Here is a 26,274-nt window from a genome sequence, read left to right as displayed (position 1 = left end):
TAGCCGCAAGCAGTAGTGGTTTACGGAGTTCATGCGTTGAATGCTGATGGAGGAGGTAACATGTGGAAGGGTTTAAATAAGTATTTTTAAGGTTTTTTGAGTACTAATGCTAAAATTTGCATAATATGAAATGTATTTTAGATAGTCGAAATATTTATTCCAATCAGAATTCGACACATGACAACTTACCTCACCTTAATTTTTTTTTTAATAGTCGAAAGGTTTGAATATTCTCATTCTTACCTCACCTGATTTGAGTTTTGGATCGCATTGGAGTTGGGTTGGACAAGCATTTCAAGTCGACTACAGACACTCTTTCCCTATGGAGCTCCATCGGATTCAACAAGGAGGAATTGAAAGAAGAATAAATGTGGATTAATCAAATCGGCAAATCCAACGTCAAACAAGCCAAGCTTCAGAAGAAGCTCCATCAAGCCCGATTGATCGTACATGGGACCCATCCATGATCATTACAAATCATAAATCAAAAAACCACAAAAAGAACGATTCTACCCGACCCGCTAATGTATTTTTTAGTTCCGAGAACTCCTCCTTCCTTAATTCGATCAACGCCGCCGCAGTCTTCAGAGAGCGACGTCGACCACCAGAGCCGCAGATAGAGCGCCGATGGCGGCGAGTGGCGCCACCGCTCCGCTGTTCGACGAATCCGTCTTGGGGCTGTCTGCCTCCACCGGCGCTGCGGCAAGGGACGGCGCCGGGGGGCTGCCCAGGCTTGGAGCCTCAGCTTCCGAAATGCCATTGTCGTCCCGGTCGGCATCGGGGGCCACGGCATCGGGGGCCAGCGCACCGGGGGCGGATGCGAAGGGCGACGACGCGGGAGAAGTGGCCATCGGAGTGGGAGCAACGGTGGAGGTAGCCTTCGTGGGGGCGGTGGCTGCAGAGACGGGGGCAGAGACTGAGGCGCTGGTGGGGGATTTCGCCGGAGAATGGGTCGATGCCAAGGTGTCGGGCTCGGGCGCCGGGGCCTCGGCTGCTGCGGATGATCCCGCCGCGGCCAGGAGGACGACGACGAACGCGGTGGCGCGATACATTTTCCGGCAAGATCGAGGAGAGACAGAGAGAGGAGGAAGGGAACGAGGGTTTGTGGGGTCGGGAATTGCCGCGATGGGTGGTTCGGAGGGGTTGATAGGATTCGATTTATATAGTGGTGGGGAGTTGGTCTGGGCGGAGGAGGAGGCGCGGGGTCGCCGGTGCGCCGGCAACGTGTCCATGGAGGTGGCGCGTTGCCGCTGTTTAGACGGGGGCTTAGGGAAGAACCGGAGCCATTGATTACTTTTGCTGACCCTTTGATGGGCTCCACCGTGGGGTCGTCCTTCCATTGAACAACTTGGCTTACGAGCGTGTAACATTCGGTCAACCGACACCCACGTGTGACGTGAGAGAAGAACCCAGTTAACAAGATGGCCAACCATGAAGTGAGTATAATATTCGGGTTATCATGTAGTGAGTGTGTTGAAGACGCAGAATATTTTCGTCATGAAGATGTCACGCCCATGGTGCGCCCTCCACGTAAGAATTTCAAGTAAAGCAGATTACAATCCATATTGCGTCGAATCTTGCAGGTGCGCCATCACCGCTCGCTCGCAGGTCCAATACCAGATCCCCCCGGGGACCCGACAAGATCGGAAATCGGAAGTCTCGGCGGAGCCAGGGAACGCCACGCCCCTATGCTGGGGTCCAACGACCGAGTGAAGCGGGACCCACCTTATCTGTGAGAGCACAATAGTTCTCCCTATACTCGTTGAGACAGGCGATGGACGATAGCTCGAATGGGATCGCTTCACTGTTCCAACAACAACAACAGGATAAGCTATTTCACTTTCTCTTTGCTACATGATGATGATGCTTCCTCACTTCCCCTCTCCCTCTAATTTTATGGTTGTCAGCATTGTAATAGCCACCAATGAGTTCTAAAGATCTGAATTAATCATCTCTTAATATATGATCAACAAAAATTGCAAGTTTCTTCTCTGCTTCTGGCATATTGTTGTGTTTTCTTGAGATCATGTTGTGATAAAGAAATTGTTAGGCATTAAAGTTCATATTGATGATTTCACTTCTCATATTGCAAAGCATGAAGTGTTTCAAAGAACATTTCCTGTGATGCATCACTTGAGGTGTGCAATCTTTCTCATGGCTTCTCTTTTCGGAGATTGATCTTTGAAAGTTTTGCAAGTCTAAGATGCTGAGAGGGAAATATGTTGCATGCTGCAGGAAAACTAGTTTTGTTTCCTGTTCATAATGATCATTGTTGGATGTACTGGAAATGAAACAAAGATTAGTTCTCTAACTTTGATGCAATAAAGATTAGACGGCACATCAGTAACAAGTGAAAAGAAAAAAGATCATCTTAAGGTAATATATTTTGTCTTAGTTCTCTAATTTTGTGCCTTTTCACCTTTGTTTTTACAGTAAATTAGCAGTTCAGCTCCTACTGTTGTAGTCCCTTTTGCCACATTTCACTGCAAAATATATTAATATGACGATGTTCTCAAGCTTTATTGTCAATGGATCCCACTGGCCATGACTGCAATGCAAGCTGTGGATGCAGCACATTCTGTGGTCATCACTGCATGATCTCAGTTACAACATGGGTCAATGATGACACTTTCTCATGGAAGAAGGTGCACATTAATCTGTGTTGATCACATTGCATCTCCTTGTCACAAGACAGAGATGAGGACAACATGGTATCCCACTGGCCATGGCTGCAATGCAAGCTGTGGATGCAGCACATTCTGTGGTCATCACTGCATGATCTCAGTTACAACATGGGTCAATGATGACACTTTCTCATGGAAGAAGGTGCACATTAATCTGTGTTGATCACATTGCATCTCCTTGTCACAAGACAGAGATGAAGACAACATGGTATTCTCTAACTCTTTCTCCATCTTAGCTAGCTGTTCCTCACATTCTCTTCTTAATGGTGGGACACCGCAATCAAAGGCTGGAGACCTTTCCACCTTCCTTCCTAGTGCATGAACACAGCCACTGCCACTGCCTCGAGCTTCAGAAACATTACTTTTTTGTAGCAACAAGTCTTCCTCCTGCAAATATTTTGTTTATGATGTGATCAATGATTGACTTGCCCACTTGATGATGTTTGTTTCATTGTTGCCTACTTTATTCTCTCTTTGTTATCAAGTCATGGGGATTGAGTTGGACAGGTATGGTAGGCTCTAAATCCTTTTATTAGATCTACAAGGTTGGTGGTGATCCTCTTTTGGTGTGCCAATAAAGGTGTCTGTCTACTTGCTGAAAACTTGTATGCCAGATTGATGAGGCTAATTTGGAACAGTTGACAGCTTTGAATGCCATCAAATTGTGTTTTGGAGAAATTAAGATCCAATTCTTCTTCCTGATTTGATGCTGTTTTACAACTTGAAGTATTGATGACTTCTTCCTCATAAAAAAGACTGTAATCCTTTCATCATCTCTCTTTCTGAAAGCATAAAGTCTCTCACATTTTTTTTTAATCTAAGCTTCTCAACCCAACAACAAACATTCTTTATATGTTTCTTGGTATTTCCAAGTAATCCTTCTTGAGAAAGAAGCTAAAAAAATAAGCAACATAACTCAAAAAATTCTTCTTCTTATTTCCTCCCCTCACATTGAACCTTAATTTAATGAAGCTTCCTCCTTCACTTGACCACCATTATTGATACAACCACAAATACCTGCAACCAAGCTTTCAAATCAAATCTTCAACATGAAAACAAAGAACAAAGACACTCAAAATTAAAGTAAAATATAATTGACCTAATTATTCAAGTCAACCATTGTAAGTCCTGCAAACACACCCATAAATAAGCTTGTAGAATATCACTTAGCTGTACTAGCACAGAACACAATAACCGTCGTAGTAGTCTCTTCGGTTGACTTTATTTGAATGCGTGCACAGCGTGAGACTTCTTCTCCACCCCCGAATGAGATCATTGGAAGGTGCTCAGCCTGCAGTGGCCACTCGCCACCGGGTGGAGTGATCGATCATTGGGGTGTCTCAATCATGGTCATCGATTGCCACCCATGCGAGGAGACCAAAGGTAGGTGGAGAGGATGTCACGTCTTACGTTAACAAGAAGCTTCCCTTAATTTGGCATAGCAAAGAGTTGGTTGAAGCTGGCGATTCCATTGGTAATATGAAGAATGAGATGAACAGCAATTTGGTAACACGATGACATTAAATTAAGCTTACATAGTTTCCTGATACATAAAATATCGATCATAAGAAAAATATTATTTAAGGGTTGAGGGGCACACAAAGATTTACCTATGTGAAAAGATTGATTCATCTAAATCGATACAAGGGTCGGACTCGATTGAATTGCTATAATCCATATTGTATATTTAAAATAAATTGATTTACTTCTCTCCTTAGTCTACGGAGGTAAAAATGTAAAACTACCATCAACAATTCATAAAATTGCTATGAGGTATGTAAATGTCATGTAATGTAATTTTACTTTTTATCAAATAAATTAGGTATGAATATATTCTAAGAATATCTATTTATGTTGCGGTTAGATAAGGTAATACAATTTGGTAGAGTAACGTGAGAGATAAAAAGACTTTATTAGAATGTACAAGTAGAGATTAATCTTAATATATGATTTTACACATAACTCAATGATATATATATATATATATATATATATATATATATATATATATAAACTCCCGTGAGAATTTAGAACTTATTGTTATTATTGTAAGTAATGATAAAATACTTTACACTCGAAAAAAGATGATGGAAAAATATAAATTTCATCTTATTTATCTTTGTTTTGAAAGTATACTTTTATAAGTTTTAATCAGATAAAAACAAAAAATATTTTATGAGTATTAGAATATAAATTTTAATTTAAAAGATGTTTGACATGTTTATTCATAAAAATGATTTAAGATTATAGGTTATTGATAGAGAATACTCATGAAACACGCTTCATTATCATCTATTATGACAAAAAAGACAATCACAAATTTTCTTCTCATCTATTATGACAAGAAAGATAATCACAAGCCTTTTTCTCATCCATTATGACAAGTTTTTTTCTCATCTATAAGAAAGACAATCACAAACTTTCTTATTATCCATTATGACAGCATTATACATGTAGTGGAAGAATAGAAAATAAAAATCCTAGATTTTTCATAAAAAAGATTTCTCGTTGTCATGCGAAGAATGATGCACAAAAATCCACAAAATAAAAAATTATGTGTATATAAAAAATATGTTGCTTCTATCGTATGGATGGATGAGTATTTAGGGTCTGTGTTTAAAGGCCATGTTTAAAGACGAATCGGTCTCAATATCGTGATCTCATCACGATTTGATTTTTATTGCATAGATCCATAGATATTATAATATATATAATAAACAATATAAAGTAAAAAAATATCAATAAATAATAATAAACTTGAATCCTTAATCTTTATTAAGTAGTTAAGAATATCAAAATGTATACTTAATGAGCTAACTAACTTATCAATCTCGTGTGGTCTAAATCACTAGCCAAAATACTTAGGCTAAAATTGATAATAATATACTTATCAAACCCTTATAAGTCAATCTTAATCTTATCTACTTCTGATATGGGACTAATCAGGGTGTTATATTTTTAATTATACAAGGAGAGAAGTAACTATTACCTAACTATTCATGGAGATTTCAAGGTGAATGATGCCCCTTCCAACCACAAAGGATGAAAGGAGCTCTTTTTCCTCATAAGTTTAAGTCAATATTGGACATTTAACCACATATGGTTGACATAGTACATTGACAACACCCCTCCTTCTTGTCTTGTCGGACAAAGAGACAGGTTAAGTGCTTGGATTGAGAGATATACGCTCCTCCTTCGAGATAGTCTAAAAGATGGATGATGATTAACTGATCGATGTGAGTCTCAGCTTGGTTCCTCGAGGTACAGCCCGAACCTCCCATCACTTCTCTTCATCTTTTTTTAGTTATAGCCTTGTCATTTAAATCTTCAATAGAAATAAATCTACATTTTTCGAAGGTGCTTAGCTCCTCATCGAGTATGACGAAACCTCGTTTAACTTATGCTACCTATTTGCGAGTTGTCGGTAGAGGCACTAGACCCACCTTGGTCTAATCATCATAGCGATACCAATAGACCAACGAAGAATCATAAGGTCATCGCCAAAAAGATCCTCATTCCCAAAGGGATGGGGAACCCAAGGAGCCAACTCAAGAGAGGGAGTTTCATGGAAATACAACAATATCGACATCCCCGATGGTCAAAGTTCTAGGTCCTTGAAAAAAAGGGGGAGCAGGCCATGATCTATGTTGGATTTGTGCAAAGAGAAACCCCTACCCTTTGTTTCTTTGTAAATAGTCAATTTACTAAAATCAACCTTAGATGCTTCATTGCAGTTGAAGTGGGAAGGTTTAAAGGAGATGCAGAAGATGTGGGACAAGGGTGCAATTGTAAAGTAATCATGGGTCCCTATGTCTATAGATAATAAAGCAAATCTATGACCCCTTAGATATTCTAATTAACACCTACTATCAGAATGAAGTAATGGTAAGTTAGGTTATAGCTAGCCTTTTTGTTTTCATTTTACTTGTGTTTGAGATGGTAGCATCGTCATTCACTAGTAGTCTCTCATGGTCGATAGAAATCAAGGAATTAAAGAAGGGGAGGAGCCCCTTTTGTTATTGTCAAGGTCGAGGCTTGGGTGACCGAGTTGACATATCAATTGAAGGATGTTGAGCAGTGTTTGGTTGACCTAACCAAGCAAATGAAAGACATTCGATGTAATAACTAAGTAATAGAGGATGAATTATTGTAGCTTACTTGAAAGCTAAACTCGATGAGATCAAGTAACTCGAAACTCGACAAGGAGGTCAAGGCAACTAAAAGGGGGGTTCACAAGCTTAGGGAGGTATTAGAGTTCGAGTGACATCGGGTACTGGAGTAGCACAAGAAAGCAATCGTTAACTACAAGGCCTTCGTTGGGTTTAAGAGGGGTTTGGGGAGGACGGGGGTCACCTCATACCAGTTTAGGTACTAAATTAGTTTAGCCCTCTTTAAGATGAGGTACCCTAAACTAGAGCTCGAGAAAGATTCATTCACGGACTACTCCAAGGACTAGAACATCTCAATGCCAACCAAGATGCCCTTTGATGACAGTCTTGACTTATCGTCTCATCCACCCATTTGAATTATTTCTTTTTTGGTATTCTAATTAGTCAACTTGATTTGTTTCTCATATCTATCCCACCAATGTTGTATTTTGATGGGTTAGATTTTTGCCTTGGATATAAAAACCCGACCTAGTTGATGTAACCTTCCAAGAAGTAATATTTTTTAATTCAAAACTAGGACTTTAAAAATACATTCTATAATTACCACCCTAGGCTTGATAAGCCAACATTTGATACACAAGGCATAGTCCTCCTTGATCTAATCCCAAGAGAGGTCTCAGGGATAAAATCTCGAGGTGTTATGTTATATCTTAGAGAACTTTAATAACTTGATAAGACCATTTCTAATTTGGCATTAGCTTCTCTCGAGACCTCGTCGGGTTATTGACCTCAGCTTTTCAAAGTACCAAGTCTCCTAGCTTAACCCTTTGGGGGTGGTTTGGTCATAAAGCATGACCATCGCCCTCTTATACCTCAATGCTCGTAAACATGCCTTGGCTCTAATTTTATTGATTAGATCGAGCCCAACTCGAAGTCCCTCTTCAAAGATTTTTTTATCAAAGTTCTTTGTGTAAGGTGTTAGAAAAATTATCTTTGGTGGTAGGACAACTTTAGTGTCAAATGTCAAGTTGAATGATGATTCTCTCAGGTCGATTATGGATGTCGTTCGAGAGGCTCACATAATGCTTGACATCTCTTCTACCCATGTACCCTTCACTCCATTAGCTTTTCTCTTTAATCCTTTGAGAATAATTTGATTGGTAACCTCGATGAGACTATTAGTTTTAAGATGAGCAACTCAGCTAAACCTTAGCCGAATCTCATATGATTGATATAAATTCTTTGAACTTTATACTATTGAATTGAGTCTCATTATTAGTGACGAGTATCCTTGGGATTTCAAAGTAGATGATGATATTTTTCCACACGAATTTCATTACTTGCTTATCGATGATCGATCCTAGTAGCTTAGTTAGGCATAGTTCACTCTAACAATAAGGAACCTCTACTAGCTCGAGATAGTGGAAAGGGTCCTAAGAGATACTCATATTGGGCGAAGGGTCATACATAGTCGATTGGACTTAGAGGAACCATCAGTTGGTGTTGTATTTGAGTAAATTTTTGACACCTATGGCATCTTTAGGTATAGGTGATTGGATCCTTGTGCAACATCGGCTAGTAGAACTACTATCAAAGCACTTTGAAGGTAAGAGTTTGACCACCTATATGCCCCCCCACAGACACCTTCATGTACCTAAACGAGTACTCTCTCGGCCTTTTGGGATGTTAGGCATTTAAGGAATGGTCAACTTAAGGACCTGTGGTACGAGTAGTTGTTAATTACACAATACCATGTTTTACTCTTTGGGCTGTCGCGAGGTTGGTCACAGTCTTTTCATCTTTTTTATAATATAGGATCTCATCCATCCAACTTGGTTTTTTCTCGACCATAGACACATGTTTTTTAATAGTTTGGATCGGTAGTGTCTTGACCAATAGTCAACCCTCCCCCAAAGCTCGAGTGGAGGCTAACATAGTGAGAGTATCTGTTTTGCATCTTTTGCATGTGGGACCTATAGTATGTTGAGTCTGGAGAAGTTGTGAGCCAACTTTTACATCACTGCGAGGTATTTTGCCATTGTCATATCTTGAGCTTTGTAGCTCTTGACTACCTAGCCTACCACCATTTGTGAATCATTAAACACCATCAAGTCTTAGACCTAAAGCTTAGAAACGAGTGTTTCATATCGTTGTTGGAAATTTTAAACTCAAACTAGAGAGCTTATTTATACATCTATTTGTTTGAACCTTTCAGAACAAGTTCGACATTGCTCCTTTTTAAGGTGGTGGACCCATCCTCAATAGAGTCCATGTTGAGGAGGTGGGACTATCAGCCTCGATCTTAAGCAAGAGAGTTAGATTTAAGATAAAATCTACCAATGCATAAACCTTTATGATAGTCTTGGGCATATTTCGAATGTTGAATTCACCCAAGTCTATCGACCACCTCAACAGCCATCTCGAGATGTCAACTCAAGAAAGGACCTACCTGAGTGGTTGGTCGATGATCACATGTATGACATACACTTGAAAATAGGGACAAAACTTCGTTGCTGTTATTACTAATGTAAATGCTAATCTTTCGATATGGGAATATCATTCCTCGGGTCTATTCAAGACATAGTTGACATAATAAATATACTTCAGACCTACATTAGTAGAAACCTACTATGATGAAGGTATAGAGCGAAATGTGCCCAAAGCGTGTGAGTTGGGAAAACCTGACCTACACTACTATAAATCTATTATGATAGAAATGCTAAACGAAATGTGCTCGAGACGTATGAGTTTAAAAATCTCGACCCTCAAGAGGAGATATCAAATGCTCCCATGATGAATGAATTAAACAACACATTTCAAACCCCTCTTGTAAGAACCCCGAACCACTCTTTCAAAGGGGATAAATGGTAGAGAATACACTGTCAGCTAACATGTGATCGTCACGTGAGATTCAAGTCATCTTTCATCCTTCTAGCTACATAAACGAAGATTCAAAGCAAGCAAACACAAGCTTCATTCTTGTCCATTATGACAAAGATAGAAATCAGAAACTTCCTTCTCATCCATCATGATAAAAAAGACAATCACAAACTTTTTATTTATTTATTATGATAATAAAGGCAATCACAAGCTTATTTATTATGATAATTTTTTTTTTTATCATTTAAGGTATATCGCTAACTTGATGGAGGGACTAGGTTAGGAAACCCCTCCCGACATCAATCTTTATGCATGTGATACTCTAAGAGCTTGATAATTCTACCTCAAAGACACCTTAGATAACCCTATACATACGAGTTTGAGACTATATTAGGTTTATTATGATATGAACAATATTTTTCCTTAACAGCTAACTGTATAACTCAATCTCTCTTAATCTATGAGATAAGATCTTATGCTTTTTTTTTAAGGCTCCTTTTCTTCTCGGCTTTTCATATGACTTTGCTCGCAAATGGAGGATGGGCAATTATCTTATCTATTAAGATCCAAATCGTAATTCGGTATCTAAGTCATCCTCCACCTATTTGCTTGAGATTTAAAGTAGACAAATATAAGCTTCCTTCTCGTCCATTATGATAAGAAAGATAATCACAAGATTTTTTTTCATCTATTATCATATAGAAAAAAAATCATAAATTTTCTTTTCATCTATTATGATAAAACAATCATAGGATTATGAGAAGGAAGACAATCATAAGCTTCCTTCTAGTCTTTATAAAAATATTTAAGGGACTCTTTTTCGATTACTTGAATTCATCTCGAATTGCTAACTTGAATGTCAGAGGGATTAATTTAGAAAACCCTTCCCGACATCAATCTTCATACAAGAACTCAACATTTTTATCTCAAATATACTTTAGACAATCTTTATGCATATGAGTTCAATCAAAATATCAACAATATTTTTTCTTCATAACTCAATCTTAATTAATTTATGATTTATACACAAAACACTCTCTTATCCATGGACACAAAACACTCTCTTATGAATTAACAAATTATAATATCATAAGAGATTCATGAATTTCTATCAACACGAAGGATCTTAATTATCTGATATCACCTATACATAACTATTTTCTAATCACTAAAATACACTCTATTTTATCCATTGTGAACATAATTACTATTTTATCATATGAAATGGTAAGTGATAGTATATATATATATATGTGTGTGTGTGTGTTTATCTATTTATATTAAATTAAAATAGAAAAAAAAAAAAAAAAGAGAGGACCACTAATTTACAAGAAAAAAAAGGATAAAACTGAAAGAAATTTTGAGAGATAAGATTTTAGGTCCTCGACTCCTTTTCGTCCCGGCTCTACTGACGACTTGCGCACAAACGGAGGCCGGTTAATTACCTCCGGTGTCGGGATCTAAATCGTCACTCAAATCGGGCCACGGGCGTCTGATTCTTCCACGCGTCACCATCGCCGCGTTTAATGCGTGGAGGGGCCCGAAAATGAGCTCGAATTGGTATCCTGCCGCCTGCTCCGTGAGGGCTAAGAATCTACCGTTGTCTTCACCATTTTCTAATTGGTCACAATGTGGGTCCCAGCGGGACCCGTTATAGCTGGAGGCGCGTGAGTCGGCAACCAGGTCGAGGAATGTATGCTTGTATAACAACCCAACCACGGTTAAGGGTAATAGAGAGAGACGCGTACGGCTACGAGGCCGCATCAAACGTATAATAACACCACGACACCGTCGCCGCCTACGCCCATTCTTCTTCCAAAGGCGACAGCTTCCCGTCTGCTGGATCGCAATGCAGGGGGACGGCAGACGCCAATTCCCCTCTTATGCCTCCCTCTCGCGATCCACGGACGCTTAGCATCGGTTATCGCCTCCTGAGTCCCTCCAAATCCGGCCTGTGGCCTCCATTTACCCCCCGTCAATACTATGTCTCTTGGCCTTTCTTTGGCGACTCGCCGTGGCTTTTTGCGGAAGGAGGTGGTTTTGGTGGTCTTGATCGATCGTTCGCTGCATCAGACTGCAGTAGGTGGTGGCTTGAAGTAGGAAACGATCGCATTCTTGACCGTTCTTTCCGGGATTTCTTTTAGGTTGGAAAGATAGTTGGTTCCAAAATTTTGGCTTTCGTTGGGAATTTTGGATTCTTGGGAAGACGTATCAAGCGTTTCCGGGTTTCAATTTCTCTTTCCAAGCTGCATGGAGTGCTAAAGCAGAGATTGCTTGGTTAGTTGTTGATTTTGAAGGAAAAGAATGGGGAAAAGAAAGACTTTTTTAGGCTTTAGATGAGGTTTCGATGATTAGAACGGGAGGGGATCTTTTCAAGAGTTGCTGTGTATGGGGCGGGGTGCATTTTGGACTCATAGAAAATGTCGGTTGGAGTGGACGATGGGATCTGAGTGCAGAGGACAGAGGCACCACGGTCTGAAGCTCGGCGGCGAAGCGAAGGCGGAGAAGCTGAAGGGCAGATCCAAGTTGAAGCTTTGGATGGTCAGGACGACGACTACGGTGCTGCTATGGACGTGCTTCCTCCAGCTCATGGCGCTGGGGGAGACATGGGGGCCGAGGGTATTGAAAGGTTGGTCATCTTGCGTTACCTTCTCGGATTCACCGCTGTCCGTCAAACAAGTTACTCCAAGCGTTGAGAAGATCGTTCTTCCACCGAAAAGTGAGTTCTTTGTGCCCTCCATCAGATCAACAAAGAAAATTTTCACTTCCAATTATTCTTCAGTATCTTGTTCTGCTTTTACATAAATAAAACCTGTTTAGTGCCTATAAGGTTAAAATTTCTAATGATTTTGATCGCTTTGTGATTTGATTTAGTGTCTGACAGATTAATGGGTTTGGTGATGAGATCTGTTGTTCTTGAATTTTGGCGTCGTTGTCAGTAAATTGTGACTTAGCTTTATTTAGGTTCCCAGTTCTTTGCTAATTTTCAATGGTTGAAATGTTTCTTTCTTCATGTATATGGCAATTAACGCAACTGAGGTGATATCCTGATGCCTATTTGTCATTTTCTTTAAATGCGATTAATAATAGTAATTCGCTAATAGCATGTGAACAGTCAATTTTGGGTTAGGGGGGGGAAATATTCCTTTGACTGATTTGCTACTATCTATGTTCAAGCCCAAGGCCTTGTTGGTGGCATAATCTTTCTTTTGAACCATTACTAGTGATGACATCTTCTGTCATCAGTATATCATGATGACATGCCCAAATAATGTTCACTATTGAGTCAGTTAAAATATTTTGCTTTTGCAAAGGTAATCTACTTGTTACGTCTGACAAATACATGGTGAAACATTATTGTTGGATTTGAATCATGTTGCTATATAATTGTTTGCTCATCTGGGATGATATGATTGTTTCCTCATGTGGATTTTATGGTGCATTTACCTCTAGGAATCTACAGAAATAATGGGTATGTAATGGTTTCATGCAATGGTGGGCTTAACCAAATGCGAGCAGCAGTAAGTACCCAATATTTTTTTGCTTTTTATCTTGAGCAATTTAGCCTTTTATTTTTTCTTTTGCTTTTCAATGGAACTGATGGCTCAACATTTTCTTCAGATCTGTGACATGGTTGCTATTGCAAAGTATTTGAATGTGACACTCATAGTACCGGAGCTGGATAAAACATCATTTTGGGCTGATCCCAGGTGTGTATGTAACCCTCCTAATCAAATATCTTATTGGGATGGTTTTTCTCATGACTTGATGAGCTACACACATCTTGACATTTTTTTATCCGGACTCTCCATACTACTCCCTAGAACTAAAATAACAATCATTGATGTGGCAGTGAGTTCCAAGATATATTTGATGTTGATCATTTTATCACCTCATTGAGGGATGAGGTACGGATATTAAAAGAATTACCACCTAGACTAAAAAGGAGGATTAAGCCGGGAATAGCATACTCTATGCCACCTGTTAGCTGGTCTAATATATCGTATTATCAAAATCAGGTTAGTATGTCTTTTTAAGCTTGATTGAAAGAAATCTATCTAATAGCAATGCTATTACAAGTGTACTGAGTCATGATTATCTGGCAACCAGATTCTTCCTTTGATAAAGAAGCACAAGGTTGTGCACTTCAACAGGACAGATGCAAGGCTTGCCAATAATGGCCTGCCTTCAGAGATCCAGAAGTTGCGTTGCCGGGTGAACTATGCTGCTCTCAGATTTACCTCTCAGATCGAAGAGTTGGGTAGGCGGGTAATTAGAATTCTGCGACAGAATGGTCTTTTTTTGGTTCTCCATTTACGATATGAAATGGACATGCTGGCATTCTCTGGATGTACCCATGGTTGCACTATTGAAGAGGTAGAAGAGCTGACAAGAATGAGGTATATTATTTCTTCATTGGTGGTCTTCCATAGTCTTTTGTTTAAGTTTCTTCAAGTGACTTCCTAGACGCTTATCCATTTCAGATATGCATATCCTTGGTGGAAAGAGAAAGTTATTAACTCTGAAGTGAAAAGGAAAGATGGTCTCTGTCCTCTAACTCCAGAAGAGATTGCTCTGATCTTGAAGGCACTGGACATTGATCACAATATCCAAGTATATATTGCTGCAGGAGAAATATATGGTGGTGAAAGGAGAATGGCTGCCCTTTCCGATGCTTATCCAAATGTGGTGGGTGTCTGTAGAAGTAACCGTCAGTTGTTTGTTTTTTATTTCATTTTGCCTAATTAATTTTAATCCTATCGAACAGGTAAGGAAGGAATTATTACTTGGACCCTCAGACCTTAGATATTTCCAGAACCACTCATCACAGATGGCAGCATTGGATTACATGGTTTCTCTAGAGAGTGATATCTTTGTACCTACATATGATGGCAACATGGCTAAAGTTGTTGAAGGCCATCGCAGGTACTGCTCTTCCTGTAGCATCACTGACATCTATTAGACAATCATGGACCTTAGTTTCAATTTGAACTTGGTTATTATGGTGAACGAAATTGACTCTTCTCCATTTAATTGGTGTTTGCTATGGACAACTATATGTTGAATTGTTTCCATTAGACCACTGGACTTCTATTACTTTGATGCATCAAAGTTTCGATGTTATGCTGGCAAGTGGCTCCTTTGTGCTAATGTTAACATACCCGAAGCCCTGTGAAAAAATTCGAGATGAATATGCTTATTTTGGTCACTGTTAATGTTTATGCATGATGCTAAGTGAGAAATAATAAAAATTACATTAATTCTTAACAAATGATTTGAAATTTTGTGGTGTATGTTTTAGAGAAGATATCATTTAGCTGATCTCAGCTACTTGAGTATTTATTAAATACACATCTGTTTGGGTTTTCCTTGAAAATAGTGGATTAGATCCACCCATTACTGTGCACAAAAGATCTTGGCACAAAGCTAGACAAGTTATTTTCTTTGCTATTATCAATTAATTTTTTCTGTTTGGCTTTCTCTAAGAGGATTTTCTGTTTTTTTGTCTAATTTGCAGATATTTGGGTTTCAAGAAAACTATCATACTGGATCGGACGCTTTTAGTTGAGCTGATTGATCAGTATAGTAATGGTACAATAGGGTGGGATGACTTCTCTTCATCAGTGAAGGCAGCTCATGCTAATCGCATGGGAAGGCCTACCAGGAGAGCAGTGATTCCTGATAGACCAAAGGAGGAGGATTATTTCTATGCCAATCCCCAAGAGTGCCTTCAACAGCCTGATGAGCCATGGACATCATGAGTTCTTTATCATGGTATTGATCTCTTTAGAACACATTTGTCCCAAGAAAACCATCAGAGCGATCCTTCATGAAGGTGGCCCTTGTTGGACCAAGATCTAAAAGATGGAGGTTTTGCTTAGAAAAGGTAAACGCATAGCAAAGAGGTTATTAGCACATTGGAGGAGTGTTTTTCATGCAGCTGCTGGATATACATATTTATAGCATATCTTTCATTCTTCTAAATAAGATTGATTCCTGTGTAGAGAGGTGAGTGACTGTGAGAAAGTGAGGAGTGAGATCCAACTTTCAGGTTATCTCAGCTGCATGTACAGGAGATAGAACAGAGAGGATTGTTATTTTTATGGATTGAAGATGTTGCTGAAAGATAATTCCTTCTCTTGAGGCATTGATCACTGATGGAGGTATATGGGTAATGGGGATCCTTTTAGTTTATTGATCTAATAATGGTTTTCTTAATCATTGTTGCACAGTGATGTAAAAGTTAAGCCTTTGGTGTCCAATAGGTGTTTGATATTGATTAATATTGTGCAATTAAGTTATCATGATGCTTTTCTCATAAACTCATGCATGTTCATGTGGGCACAGCTGCAGGTAGACATACAAATTGAACTGTCTTTTAGCACAAATACTATACAAAATAACACCTTTACAACAGTATGGAAGAAAGAAAAAGGAAAGGGGCCATACAAAGTAACACCTTTATTTTGGTGGCTTGGGGTATGGAGGTGCTAAGAAACTCTAATGTTGTAGATCTAATAATATGATTCTTAGTCAATGTTGCATCTTAGAGTGACCTAAACATGGAAGTGCCAGAAGAAGTTAAAGCATAAGGTGGCAATGATCAAGAAAAGCTTGTCCTAGTAAAATATGGTTTAGAAGGTGCTAATCTCCAACAAGAACATTCTTAGTACACTGATCCATTAGACACACATTGTTCATTTAACTACATTAGCTCAATTTCCATTTAAATGCAGAACCAAATATAGTACAACCTCAAAGGATAGATATCTAATAAAGTCCACATGAATATACTGCCAATGGGACAATCATCTTGATGAGCTTACAACACCATTCCTATGAGAAAATAGACAAAACTCCACAAACATATGGAAGCCTGTAAAAGAAAAGCAGCTTCACATATTGCAATGTAGGCCTATTGGCAGATGGCGACGGAAATTAAATTATACCAACAGTTCTCAAATTCGCTAAAACTAGAAAGACTGATCAGAATAAACACATTTAACAAAGGTTCAGCAATGCTGGTGACACATTAAGCTGAGGAAGGAAGAACTAGCAGTTATCAGCCTTGTGTCTCTTAGCTGCTTGTGAAGACTCCTGATTGGTGATCCCCATCATCGAGCGACCAACTGCTTGATTAGTTGATGCCGGATCATCAGGATCCTATGACCATTAAGGAGAGAATTAGAACAAGAGTAGATCATGTTTGAAAAGGGTGATATAACCCAAAATTAACCTGACAGCTCCAAGAACTGCAACTGACATTATTTTAGATGTTTGCATGTGCAAGCTGCACACGAGATCAATAAACATATGCCCAGTACATGCAGGAGATGGATTAGAACAAATATTTTTATATAAAGCTCATGGCCAAAATTAACAAACAACTCATAGTGGTTATGATTTAAATACATTAATACAACAACAGCATGATTAGTTACATAACACAATTATACAAGTCCACATTCTTGAATCGAGTCTTGGACCTATTTAGACAAATTTGTCAAGAAAAAGAGCAGGGTTAACATAATCCAAGGGCAAGACTTAAAAATTGATGAACTAGAAAACAACAATTATAAGAATTATTCCTGCAAGCCACAAGTACAATGCAACAGTTTTGAGTTTCATCATGAACCTTGTGATTGCAAGAAAAAACAGCAAACTATGAGGGTCATAGGGCAATAGAGAAATGCCTCCAATTAAGTGGTTTACATGAAGCAGGACTAAGTTGATAGTCTTGACCCATGGAGAAGCAATACATGCATAATTAAGAATGGTTGACTTTGCACCCTGAAAATAATTTTGACCATTAAAGTAACATTAGAAGCTGTGGCCGAGACATTCTTCAAACATTGTTCTGAGAGTTTGGTCATTTTTGGTCATTTTTCAAGCTTTGGCTAGTTCCAATCCAAACTGATTAGTTTCATAAAGTTTCATCTGTTTCATTATTTTAGGCAGTTTTAGCCAAAAATAATTAAATTAAGCTTAGAATAATCTTTGGGTTTGTCACCAATATATTATATGACAGATCCTAGAGACGAAACAATTAACTGACTACATATAAGATATATAAGAAGCTAATCTAGAAACAAATATTTTGCACCCGATATTAGACAAACTAATAAAATTAAGGATCGGAGCAGCATCACATACTGTCGTTTCAAGAAAAGCTGAAGATCATTCATTATATGTAGCTCAAAGACACATGTGCTGTTATTTACAATAGAATAGCCTATACCTTGTAGTTGGACAATGCAGTGGTGGCAGTAGGTCTCCTGTTAGTTGCTCGCTTACCAAGATTAATTTGCACAGAGATGTTGGCTTGGGACAGATCTACACCAGAACTTTGTAATGTCTGAGTTAGCGACGTCAAAAGCCTGTTTGGTACCAAGCACTTCAAAGTTATTAAACTCATAAACAAAATATGTAGAAAATATCAAGTTGCAGGTTCTAATGCAGTTCAGCAAAAGAATATTTCCTATATGTGACATGCAACATAACATCAAATCTGCAAACATCAAGAGATCTTTGATATGAGAAAAAAAATCAAACAAAAAGAAACAGGAAATCAGGTGATAATAATAATGACATATGAATGATCATATATATTCACATATCTCTCCCAAGATATCCAAGTACAAGAAAAGAAAGACTTAAGCTTGAGCAAGTTGGTTAAAATATCCAATTATAACTCAAGCAGCAAACAGAAAAGTCTATTGAAAGAAATGAAGCAAACAGAAAAGTCCATTGAAAGAAATGAAATAGGTGAAGGAGTACGAAAACTGCACCCAAACAGTGATAAACGAAATGCACACAGATGAAATGAGCAAACACAAGCATCCTTCCAGAAAAGTAATTTGTAAATGGATGTATAATTCAAGCTGAAATCTAGAAGCAGCATAAAAATAGTTATCAACGAATAGTTTGGCGCATACCCTTGGGAGTAGCTGGCAGATGCATTAATCGTGCCCTCATCAATTATCAACTCTTCTTGCTCATTCAACATCTCACTGCTCACAGCACAATCAGCAGGGCTGGATGATCCCAACCAATGCGGCTGAGCCTGAGAGGGCATGTTATCTGCAACTGAAATCAATCTCTGATTTGCACCACTATTTACCCTCACAAAAGCAAATTATATTGGCCAATAAAAGGAGTTGTAGTTCACTTACTAGCAAAACCTGTAGCAGTTTCCATTATCTTGTAGGGGACACCAGTAGTCATGTCCAATTGTGTTGGATTCGGAGCATTTGAAAGCATAGCAGGTGCAGCAGGGATATCATTTTCATCAAACTGTCCAGCGAAAACAGATGCAGGAGGAGCAGAACCATTTCTAATGACTTGAGAAGGGTCAGATAGACCATCTACAGGGGTTTGGTTGTTGTTCTGTTGAAAGGAAAAAAAAAGGGATTATGGGTGGGAAGAATAGCAAAAAATCATTGCACCAGTAAAGCATATCACCATGACAGCTCTATAAAAGCAAAGAGGCATAAAAATTGTCAATTGATAGTCATATTGCCTAATTGACAGACACCTGTGCATTCTTCCAGAATGATCTGTAATAGACTTTTACCTGCCATAAAACAAAAAAAACAAAGCAAAATATTAGAAAAGTGCTTTTATTTGCATAAGTAATTAAGATTTCAAAATAAATTTGGAACCATCTTTTTAAAAAAATAATTCAAGATTGATTTGGGCCCAGATAAAAATTAAATTATGCTGCAAGAAAATTTGTCAAAAAGATACAACAGACTCAAGGCAGATTCCAAAGAGCATAATATTATCAACTGTAGAGAAATGTTCTATATGAAAAAAATATTTTTAGTACTTTTTTATGTTACAAAGAATATCATTTAAATCATAATAGTTTGTTACCAGAGCTTGCGTCATTTATAGAAGAATTTATTTTATACAAAAAAAGATGAATAAGCAGAGACCTACAACATAGCTAAAAGAATTAGATGCAAGATTTTAAATACTGTTGCTATACAAAGAACCTAGAAACATAATTCCCTAGACGGACAATTTCACCACAGATTGCATGTTTTAAGCAAATTTGCATGCATAGCCATAGTCATGCACATACATAGAGGAAGCATAACAAACAATTACCCAAGGCATCAATTTGGCATTATCCTGATTCCATCCTGGGTAAGATGACTCATATTTTTGAACCTTCTCTTGTAAAAACTGGATGTATTCAATCACCTGAAAAGTATAATAAACAATAAGCAAAACTGTTAATGTCAAAGAATATAATGTAGAAGAGGAAAGATATTCCATAGTTATGCACTATTGGTGATATATACCTCCAGAAGAAATGATGCTTTATCTCTCTTCTGATCGCTATGAGGTATGAGTTCCCTAAGTATCTGAAATCTGCAAGTACATAAGACAGTTAACATTCAACTTATTAAACTACAGAAAACAAGTGCACCACGTCACTTGTTGCCATAAACTAAACAGGAAAGTACAATATTCATGTATTGTTACAAACAATAGGTTAGCAACACCATATATAGTGTCACTTGTTGCCATAAACTAAACAGGCAAGTACAATATTCATGTATTGTTACAAACAATAAGTAAGCAACACCATATATAGCGATAAAGAAAAAGATTTATGGAAAGGAAAACAGAGAAGGTTGAAAAGAAAAGATGAATTTCAGTTGAGACTTGAGAGTCAACTAATATTATCTCCTAAATTGATAGAGTATGACCATCCAATCAGTGCTTTTCCCGATTCGAGGTGAGACAACATTGTAAACTATCAATTAGAGAAATAAGCAACTTAAACAAACCAGTTAATTGCATAGAAGAGAAATTAATGTCCATGCATGGCCTTTAAGCCTTACAAAGATTTCAGAGAAAACAACCAGAGAGAAAGATGAAAAAACAAAAAATCTATTGTGGACTGGTCCTATTTGGTTGACAGACGGACCTACCTCACATACTTTGCTTGTGTATCCAACAGCGATTTAAAAAGGCGCTCGGGCGAGGCGAGGCGAGGCGAGGCCCGAGCGCCTCGCTAATCTCCCAGGCAGCGCGCTTCAAACAAGCGCCACTTGGGCGCTCGCCCGAGCCCAGGCGCTAGGCGCTTCGGGCGAGCGCTAGGGTTAACCAAGGCGACCGAACCAGGATTTTAGGTTTGGTTCGATCCTGGTTCGGTCTCCGATGGTTAGTTGGTTCAATCGAACCAACTAAAACTGCTATAAGTGACAACCGAACCCTAACCCTCGCCGCTGCCGCTCCCAATCCCGATCCCGCTACTCGTCGTTGCCTCCTTACACTCCGCTGTCGTTGCCGCTGCCTCCTTACACTCCGTTGCCGTTTCCTCTTTTCTCAGTCAGCAGGCTCAGCACCCTCTTACACTTCCTTCTCCTTCTGTTAACAGTATACAGTATGCTGTTAACAGTATACTGTATACTATTAATATTGTTAGGTTTATTTGAAATTATTAATTTTCAATATTATTAATATATTTTTTTAATTTAATAGCATATTTTAATTTAAAATTTAAAATGATTATATTTATTAATTATATTTTATATTTTTATATTTTAGCGCCTCGCTTCGCTCGGGCGAGCGCCTAACGCCTCGGGCGTTTTTGGACCTTAGCGCCTAGCGCTTTTTAAATCACTAGTATCCAAGGACTCCAAGCACATAACCAATCAGGGGAGTTTATATAAGAAGCCCAAGACCAATAAATTGAGAAGTTGGCCATCCACCTAGGACCTTGGTCAACCAAAATTAAGGACCTTCTAGGCTTACACAGATTGCTGCCTACTCATTCAATGTGTCACCTTCACCCTATGGTCTCTTATATATCTCAATGAATGTCAGGATTATAGGTGGTTAGTATCACCTACAGGCAAAACTTGTCCTCCATCAGAAAAGCAGGGGGTCTTGCATGCTACCAAACAATTATCATCAGTTGCAAAAGTGAGGCCCCTCCAGCCAAGCAAGGTATACCGCTCGACACTATCTTCCTTCCATCGCTCATCAGAGTTACCTTGGCTCATGATCTGGTGCCTCTTTGCCTTTGAGCTCCACACCTCAAGAAGTCCTTCTAGCCAATAGTCCAACTGGCTCCCACGTGGCTTCCCTCTCAGCAGACCACGCTCCATCTCCTAGATCTAAGCAAATCTTTCCAGATCATGCCATCAAAGTGAAAGCATAAGCATATACATTTTTTTTCTTGATTAGGGTTTAATTAATTTTGAGAGGGACCAACTATGGCCAAGCAAAACTAAGAACATGTAGAAGGTCACATCCAAAAGATCTAAAGTACATAGTGATTGTTATTTTCATGCTATAGCCAATTGATTAAACAAGTGCCAAATTGCACGTCTCATCGGTTCCTAAATTAATCGCCAAGGAGAACCAGGATACACAACTACTTCAAACTCCCAAAAAAAAACAGTTTAAAGAAAATGCCAGAATAAGTTTAGGGCAGAAACAAGTAACATATAGAGCAGAATTTGGAGATTTTTGCATATATTACCATAATGGTCACTTGCCTGTCATTGATTTTATTTCTTCTCCGCTGCTCCATGGCAGAATGCTTAGACCTCGGGGTAGTTGGCAGGTCATCGGTGCCACTTCCTTTCCCATCTGCTTTGATGGTCAAATCTGCTATCCATCAAGAAGAAAAGCATAAGAATTCAGAAGATATCAGTTAATGTCCAAACGAAATCATTATAACGCCTGCAAAATTTCATCTTTGCATGGGTCTATATCACTACCACTAAAAACCATAATAAAATGAAAATTGGGAAAAATGAAAACGAAAGCATTTCCCTTTCGTTACAATTCAAGTTGCAATTTGCAATTTGCAGTCAGACAATCCACATTATGCATCGGCGGTGGTTACCGACGCCGAACACGGAATAGTGGAGCGCATCTGAAAGGGAAAGGCGAATAAAAAAGAGAGAGAACAGAAACAGCTACAAAAGGAACCACCTTTATGGGAGAAGAAGAAGCCTTCTCTTTTCGCAAACTCCTGATCGTCGTCATCCTCGTCGTCGAACCCCCTGCCGGATCTCGACGCGGCGGCCTCCATGGATCGCTTCTCATCCGGCGCCGAGCGGCACCTTTCCAAGTCTAAAACCACTCCCACGGCTCTCAGGCGCTCCCCTGTAAGAGAAGAAGCTGCGGAGGAAGTAGAACAAAGAGAAGAAGAAGATAAACCTGGGGGTGGCAGCGGCGGAGTGTGATTGGAAGCTGCCGCGGCGGCAGGCACGGACGGCGAGGGGGGCGGCCGCTGCCCTCGGAAGCAAAAGAACGTATTGTTTAACCAAGTAGCTTATTCTTTAAGGAAAATTCCACCCCTACCCTCCCATCATCTCAATAATAATAATAATAATAATAATAATAATAATAATAATATATTCACAACACCATTATTATTCACAATCTTTTAAAAAATTAATAAATAATATTTTATTATCGACAGCTTCGATCTTCAAAACATTTCATTTCATCATCTATTTTTTTATTATTTTATTTATCTCCGATTATTAAGTGATAAAGTATAAGAATATATGTATATATATGATAAATAAAGAGTAAGAAGATTTTATTAAAATTGAGTTATAAATTAAAGATATATATATAGGGGTAACGTAGGAATATTAAAAAAATTATTATAGGGTTGTAAATAACAAATGTAAATAGTAATCTCCTAAAAATATAAAACAAATATTGGGATGAATTTTCAAAAAGAATTGATTTTTCTAGAAAAATATCCCTTTAACATCATTCTTTTCTATCTAATTTTTGAAATATCCCCCATTTTATCTTTTTTTACTTTTTTTTTTAATCAATCCATTGAGTGGATCAATGAATTTATAGTGTTTTTATATTATGCTAAAATATTTTCAGTAATACTAAAAATATTATAATATAGAATAAAAAGTTGTATTATATTTTTTTTAGTATGATTAAGATAAAAAAACAAAGTGTTATAATATTTTTTTATGATGTTATAGTTTTCCTAATATTACTAAGAATACTATAACATAATATAAAAATACTAAAAGCATAATATTTTCATAAAATTTATAAAAACTATTATATTATAATATTTTTATACTACGTTATATTATTTCTAGACCGGTTTACCGATCCATTATAAAAGAAGAAAAAAAGATAGTTTTTTTAAAGAATTTATCCAAAATATTATATAATTTTTTTATTATATTAGAGATTAAAACATATTTAATCAAAGGACTCCAACTATGAGAAGCAGCTAATTGTCTTAGATATTACAAATCTGAGAATCAATAATGCGAGTGAAAACAGAAAGAAAGGCCATAAAATTAATATGGGTAAAGAAAGTCAAAATAAATAATTTATTTTTAGTCCTTAAACGGATTCTTGATCTCTTTCACGCCTAGAAGAAATAAAACATGGAAAAAAATCATTAGCTTATTCTTTTTTTATCGAGTCATAAAAAAATTCAATAAAATGAAAATTAATGATAACGATGTGGTTGACTTAATGCAATTTTAATTCAAGAAACTTTTCAAATTTTCAGAAAATAATAATTTCCAAACCCTCTTGTTTATTAATGAGAAAGAAGCATCCTATTATTTATTTATTTATATTCTTAATATATATATACATATATATATATATATATATATATATATATATACTTTTAATTTGTGATGAATCATTGCAGTCTTGCAGATATTTAGAAAACAAGGAAATTGTCGATCTAAAAGTACATAATGCGGTAATCTTCTATACTTTTGTGAGATACATATACATTTTTGATGGATTATGAACAATAAGTTTCAAAACTCAATCACATAAAAATGCTGAGAAATACAAGCTACAGTCGCATGAAAGATACACAAAACTAGCCTAAGTTGACTTTGTGAGAGAAATGCTTAGCGGCGGCAACCATCGCTGCGTCCGGCGCAGCCGATCCCGCCGGTTTTTCTCCCTTTGCATGATTGGCGCGGAAGAAGCATCGGAACCACGACGCCAACGCCGACAGGAATGAGTTCTTACGGCCTTCGTTGCTGATCTCCATGACTAGCTTTTGGTTTAGCCCAACGCAGGAAGATGAACTCGGGGACGGGAGGAGACTGAAGTGTAGTAACTCGAGGAAGAATGCTTTGTACAGATCGAGTTCTTATAGGGGAAGGGAATGTTTGCGTTGCTTGGTGATCAAGTTTTTAGTTGGAAGACCCAGCATTTGGACTTAAAACGTAGGAGAATAGGCGTCAGTCAAAATATATGAGGCGAGCACAAAGAAAGTGAAATCGGTGTTGACTGTTTCTTGCAGGTTTCACAGATGGCGTGCAGCAACGCAGCGAAAGTGGCGTGTTGAAGATGCCATCGTTCTTTGATGAGGATGTCACGCGGAGCAAATGATGCATGGCTTAGTCTGGATTGCTCGGCTGCTTGACCAAAGCATCTGCTGACTGTTGTTTCCTTTGAAGCTTTGTCAATTTCATGCATTCAGAGAGCCCCTTTTTTCTTTATGATTATTAATAATATGGTTATTAATAAACCTCTCATTTGATGCAATGAATCTTTTTATCATACTTTTAATAAGTTTAATTTCAGTATTCTCACCCCTTAAATTTATTACATCTAATATGCCAATTTTTTTTTAGTTATTGAAATATTTTAAATTTAAGAGTTTTTACGAGTATATTGATCATTTATCCAGTTGTCTTGACATGATGTGGCAAATGCATACGTCATAGAATGAATGACGAGAAAAAGAATAGGTTTAAGTGAAACAAATCATTTTCTAGTATAAAATTATTATGGGCAATATGATATGCTTAGCGCTAGAAAGATAAAATACAATTTGAGGAGCTCACTTAGACCTTTTTGTCGGTATGGACCACTACTATGTACTTGGTACTAACCTTACTAAGTGGTAGAACCTTGTGTATTTTCTACTCCGCGTTCGTATAAGCGTTTTACGGAGGGTTAACTAAAGGAATGATTAGATTTTGTGGTCCTTTATAATTGGATAAGATATATAATGTAACTAATTAAATTTTGATGATATATATTAACCAATAGAAAAAAAGTTTATATTAAAGTATGATTCATTATATATGATGTCGAGGAACTCTCATAATAACTTATCATAGACCCTCTTCTCTTGCTTATAAATAGACAAGATCTCTAGGGATTAGATGATAGAGGTTATATAACTCATAGGGATTATAGTCTCTTTCTTAACTCTTCTCTCTAATCATAAATCTAAGTGGTCCTATGAAATGATAGGAAGACAGAAGAAGGATCTAGTTCTCTTTCTAGATTAACTGCAATCTTGAATCTAAAGATGGTGCTTTTGCAGATCACACAGAGATCTATTTTTCAGATGACATCAAAAAGTAAGCATCGTAAAACCATATCTAATTTTATTTGATTTCAATCTTAACAAAGATTTTTCTATATTTAATATAGTATATTATAGATTTTATGTTTACAATTGATATCAAAACCTAGGTTCTTGAGATCAAATGTATTAGATCTATTATTTTTGTTTACGATGCTTAAATGATCTATATTTCATCGATTTGTATTCCTATCTATTCTGTTTTGTTGTCTGCTGCTAGTAATGT

At 37.6% G+C, this 26,274-nt stretch overlaps 2 protein-coding genes across 5 annotated transcripts; one reads left to right on the top strand and one right to left on the bottom strand.

The window, feature by feature from the left end:
* Positions 1-11,397: 11,397 nt before the first annotated feature.
* LOC135617628 (rhamnogalacturonan I rhamnosyltransferase 1-like) lies at positions 11,398-15,817 on the top strand. 4 transcript variants are annotated; one of them, XM_065118044.1, is made up of 8 exons: positions 11,398-12,302; positions 13,127-13,194; positions 13,295-13,383; positions 13,527-13,692; positions 13,784-14,073; positions 14,158-14,362; positions 14,442-14,599; positions 15,192-15,817. In XM_065118044.1, the coding sequence occupies exons 1-8, from the start codon at positions 12,062-12,064 to the stop codon at positions 15,433-15,435; spliced, it is 1,461 nt and encodes a 486-aa protein (XP_064974116.1). In that variant the 5' UTR covers positions 11,398-12,061; the 3' UTR covers positions 15,436-15,817. The 4 variants fall into 4 exon arrangements, with proteins under 4 accessions (XP_064974116.1, XP_064974115.1, XP_064974117.1 ...); XM_065118043.1 differs by having other exon boundaries at positions 11,402-12,392; XM_065118045.1 differs by having other exon boundaries at positions 12,102-12,302; positions 13,137-13,194.
* Positions 15,818-16,443: 626 nt separating this feature from the next.
* Positions 16,444-22,979, bottom strand: LOC135617630 (transcription factor BIM2-like; the record flags this gene model as incomplete). The annotated part of the gene is made up of 9 exons (XM_065118047.1): positions 16,444-16,837; positions 17,913-18,051; positions 18,610-18,760; positions 18,847-19,060; positions 19,209-19,247; positions 19,787-19,882; positions 19,984-20,053; positions 22,195-22,306; positions 22,637-22,979. Coding segments are annotated over 9 exons (1,275 nt in total), but the record flags the coding sequence as incomplete, so codon positions are not given.
* Between the last annotated feature and the right edge of the window lie 3,295 nt (positions 22,980-26,274).

Source organism: Musa acuminata, chromosome BXJ2-7 (genome assembly GCF_036884655.1).
Source record: "Musa acuminata AAA Group cultivar baxijiao chromosome BXJ2-7, Cavendish_Baxijiao_AAA, whole genome shotgun sequence".
NCBI lineage: Eukaryota > Viridiplantae > Streptophyta > Magnoliopsida > Zingiberales > Musaceae > Musa > Musa acuminata.
The sequence above is the reverse complement of the archived record's forward strand: the minus strand, read 5'-3'. Positions and strand labels throughout refer to the sequence as shown.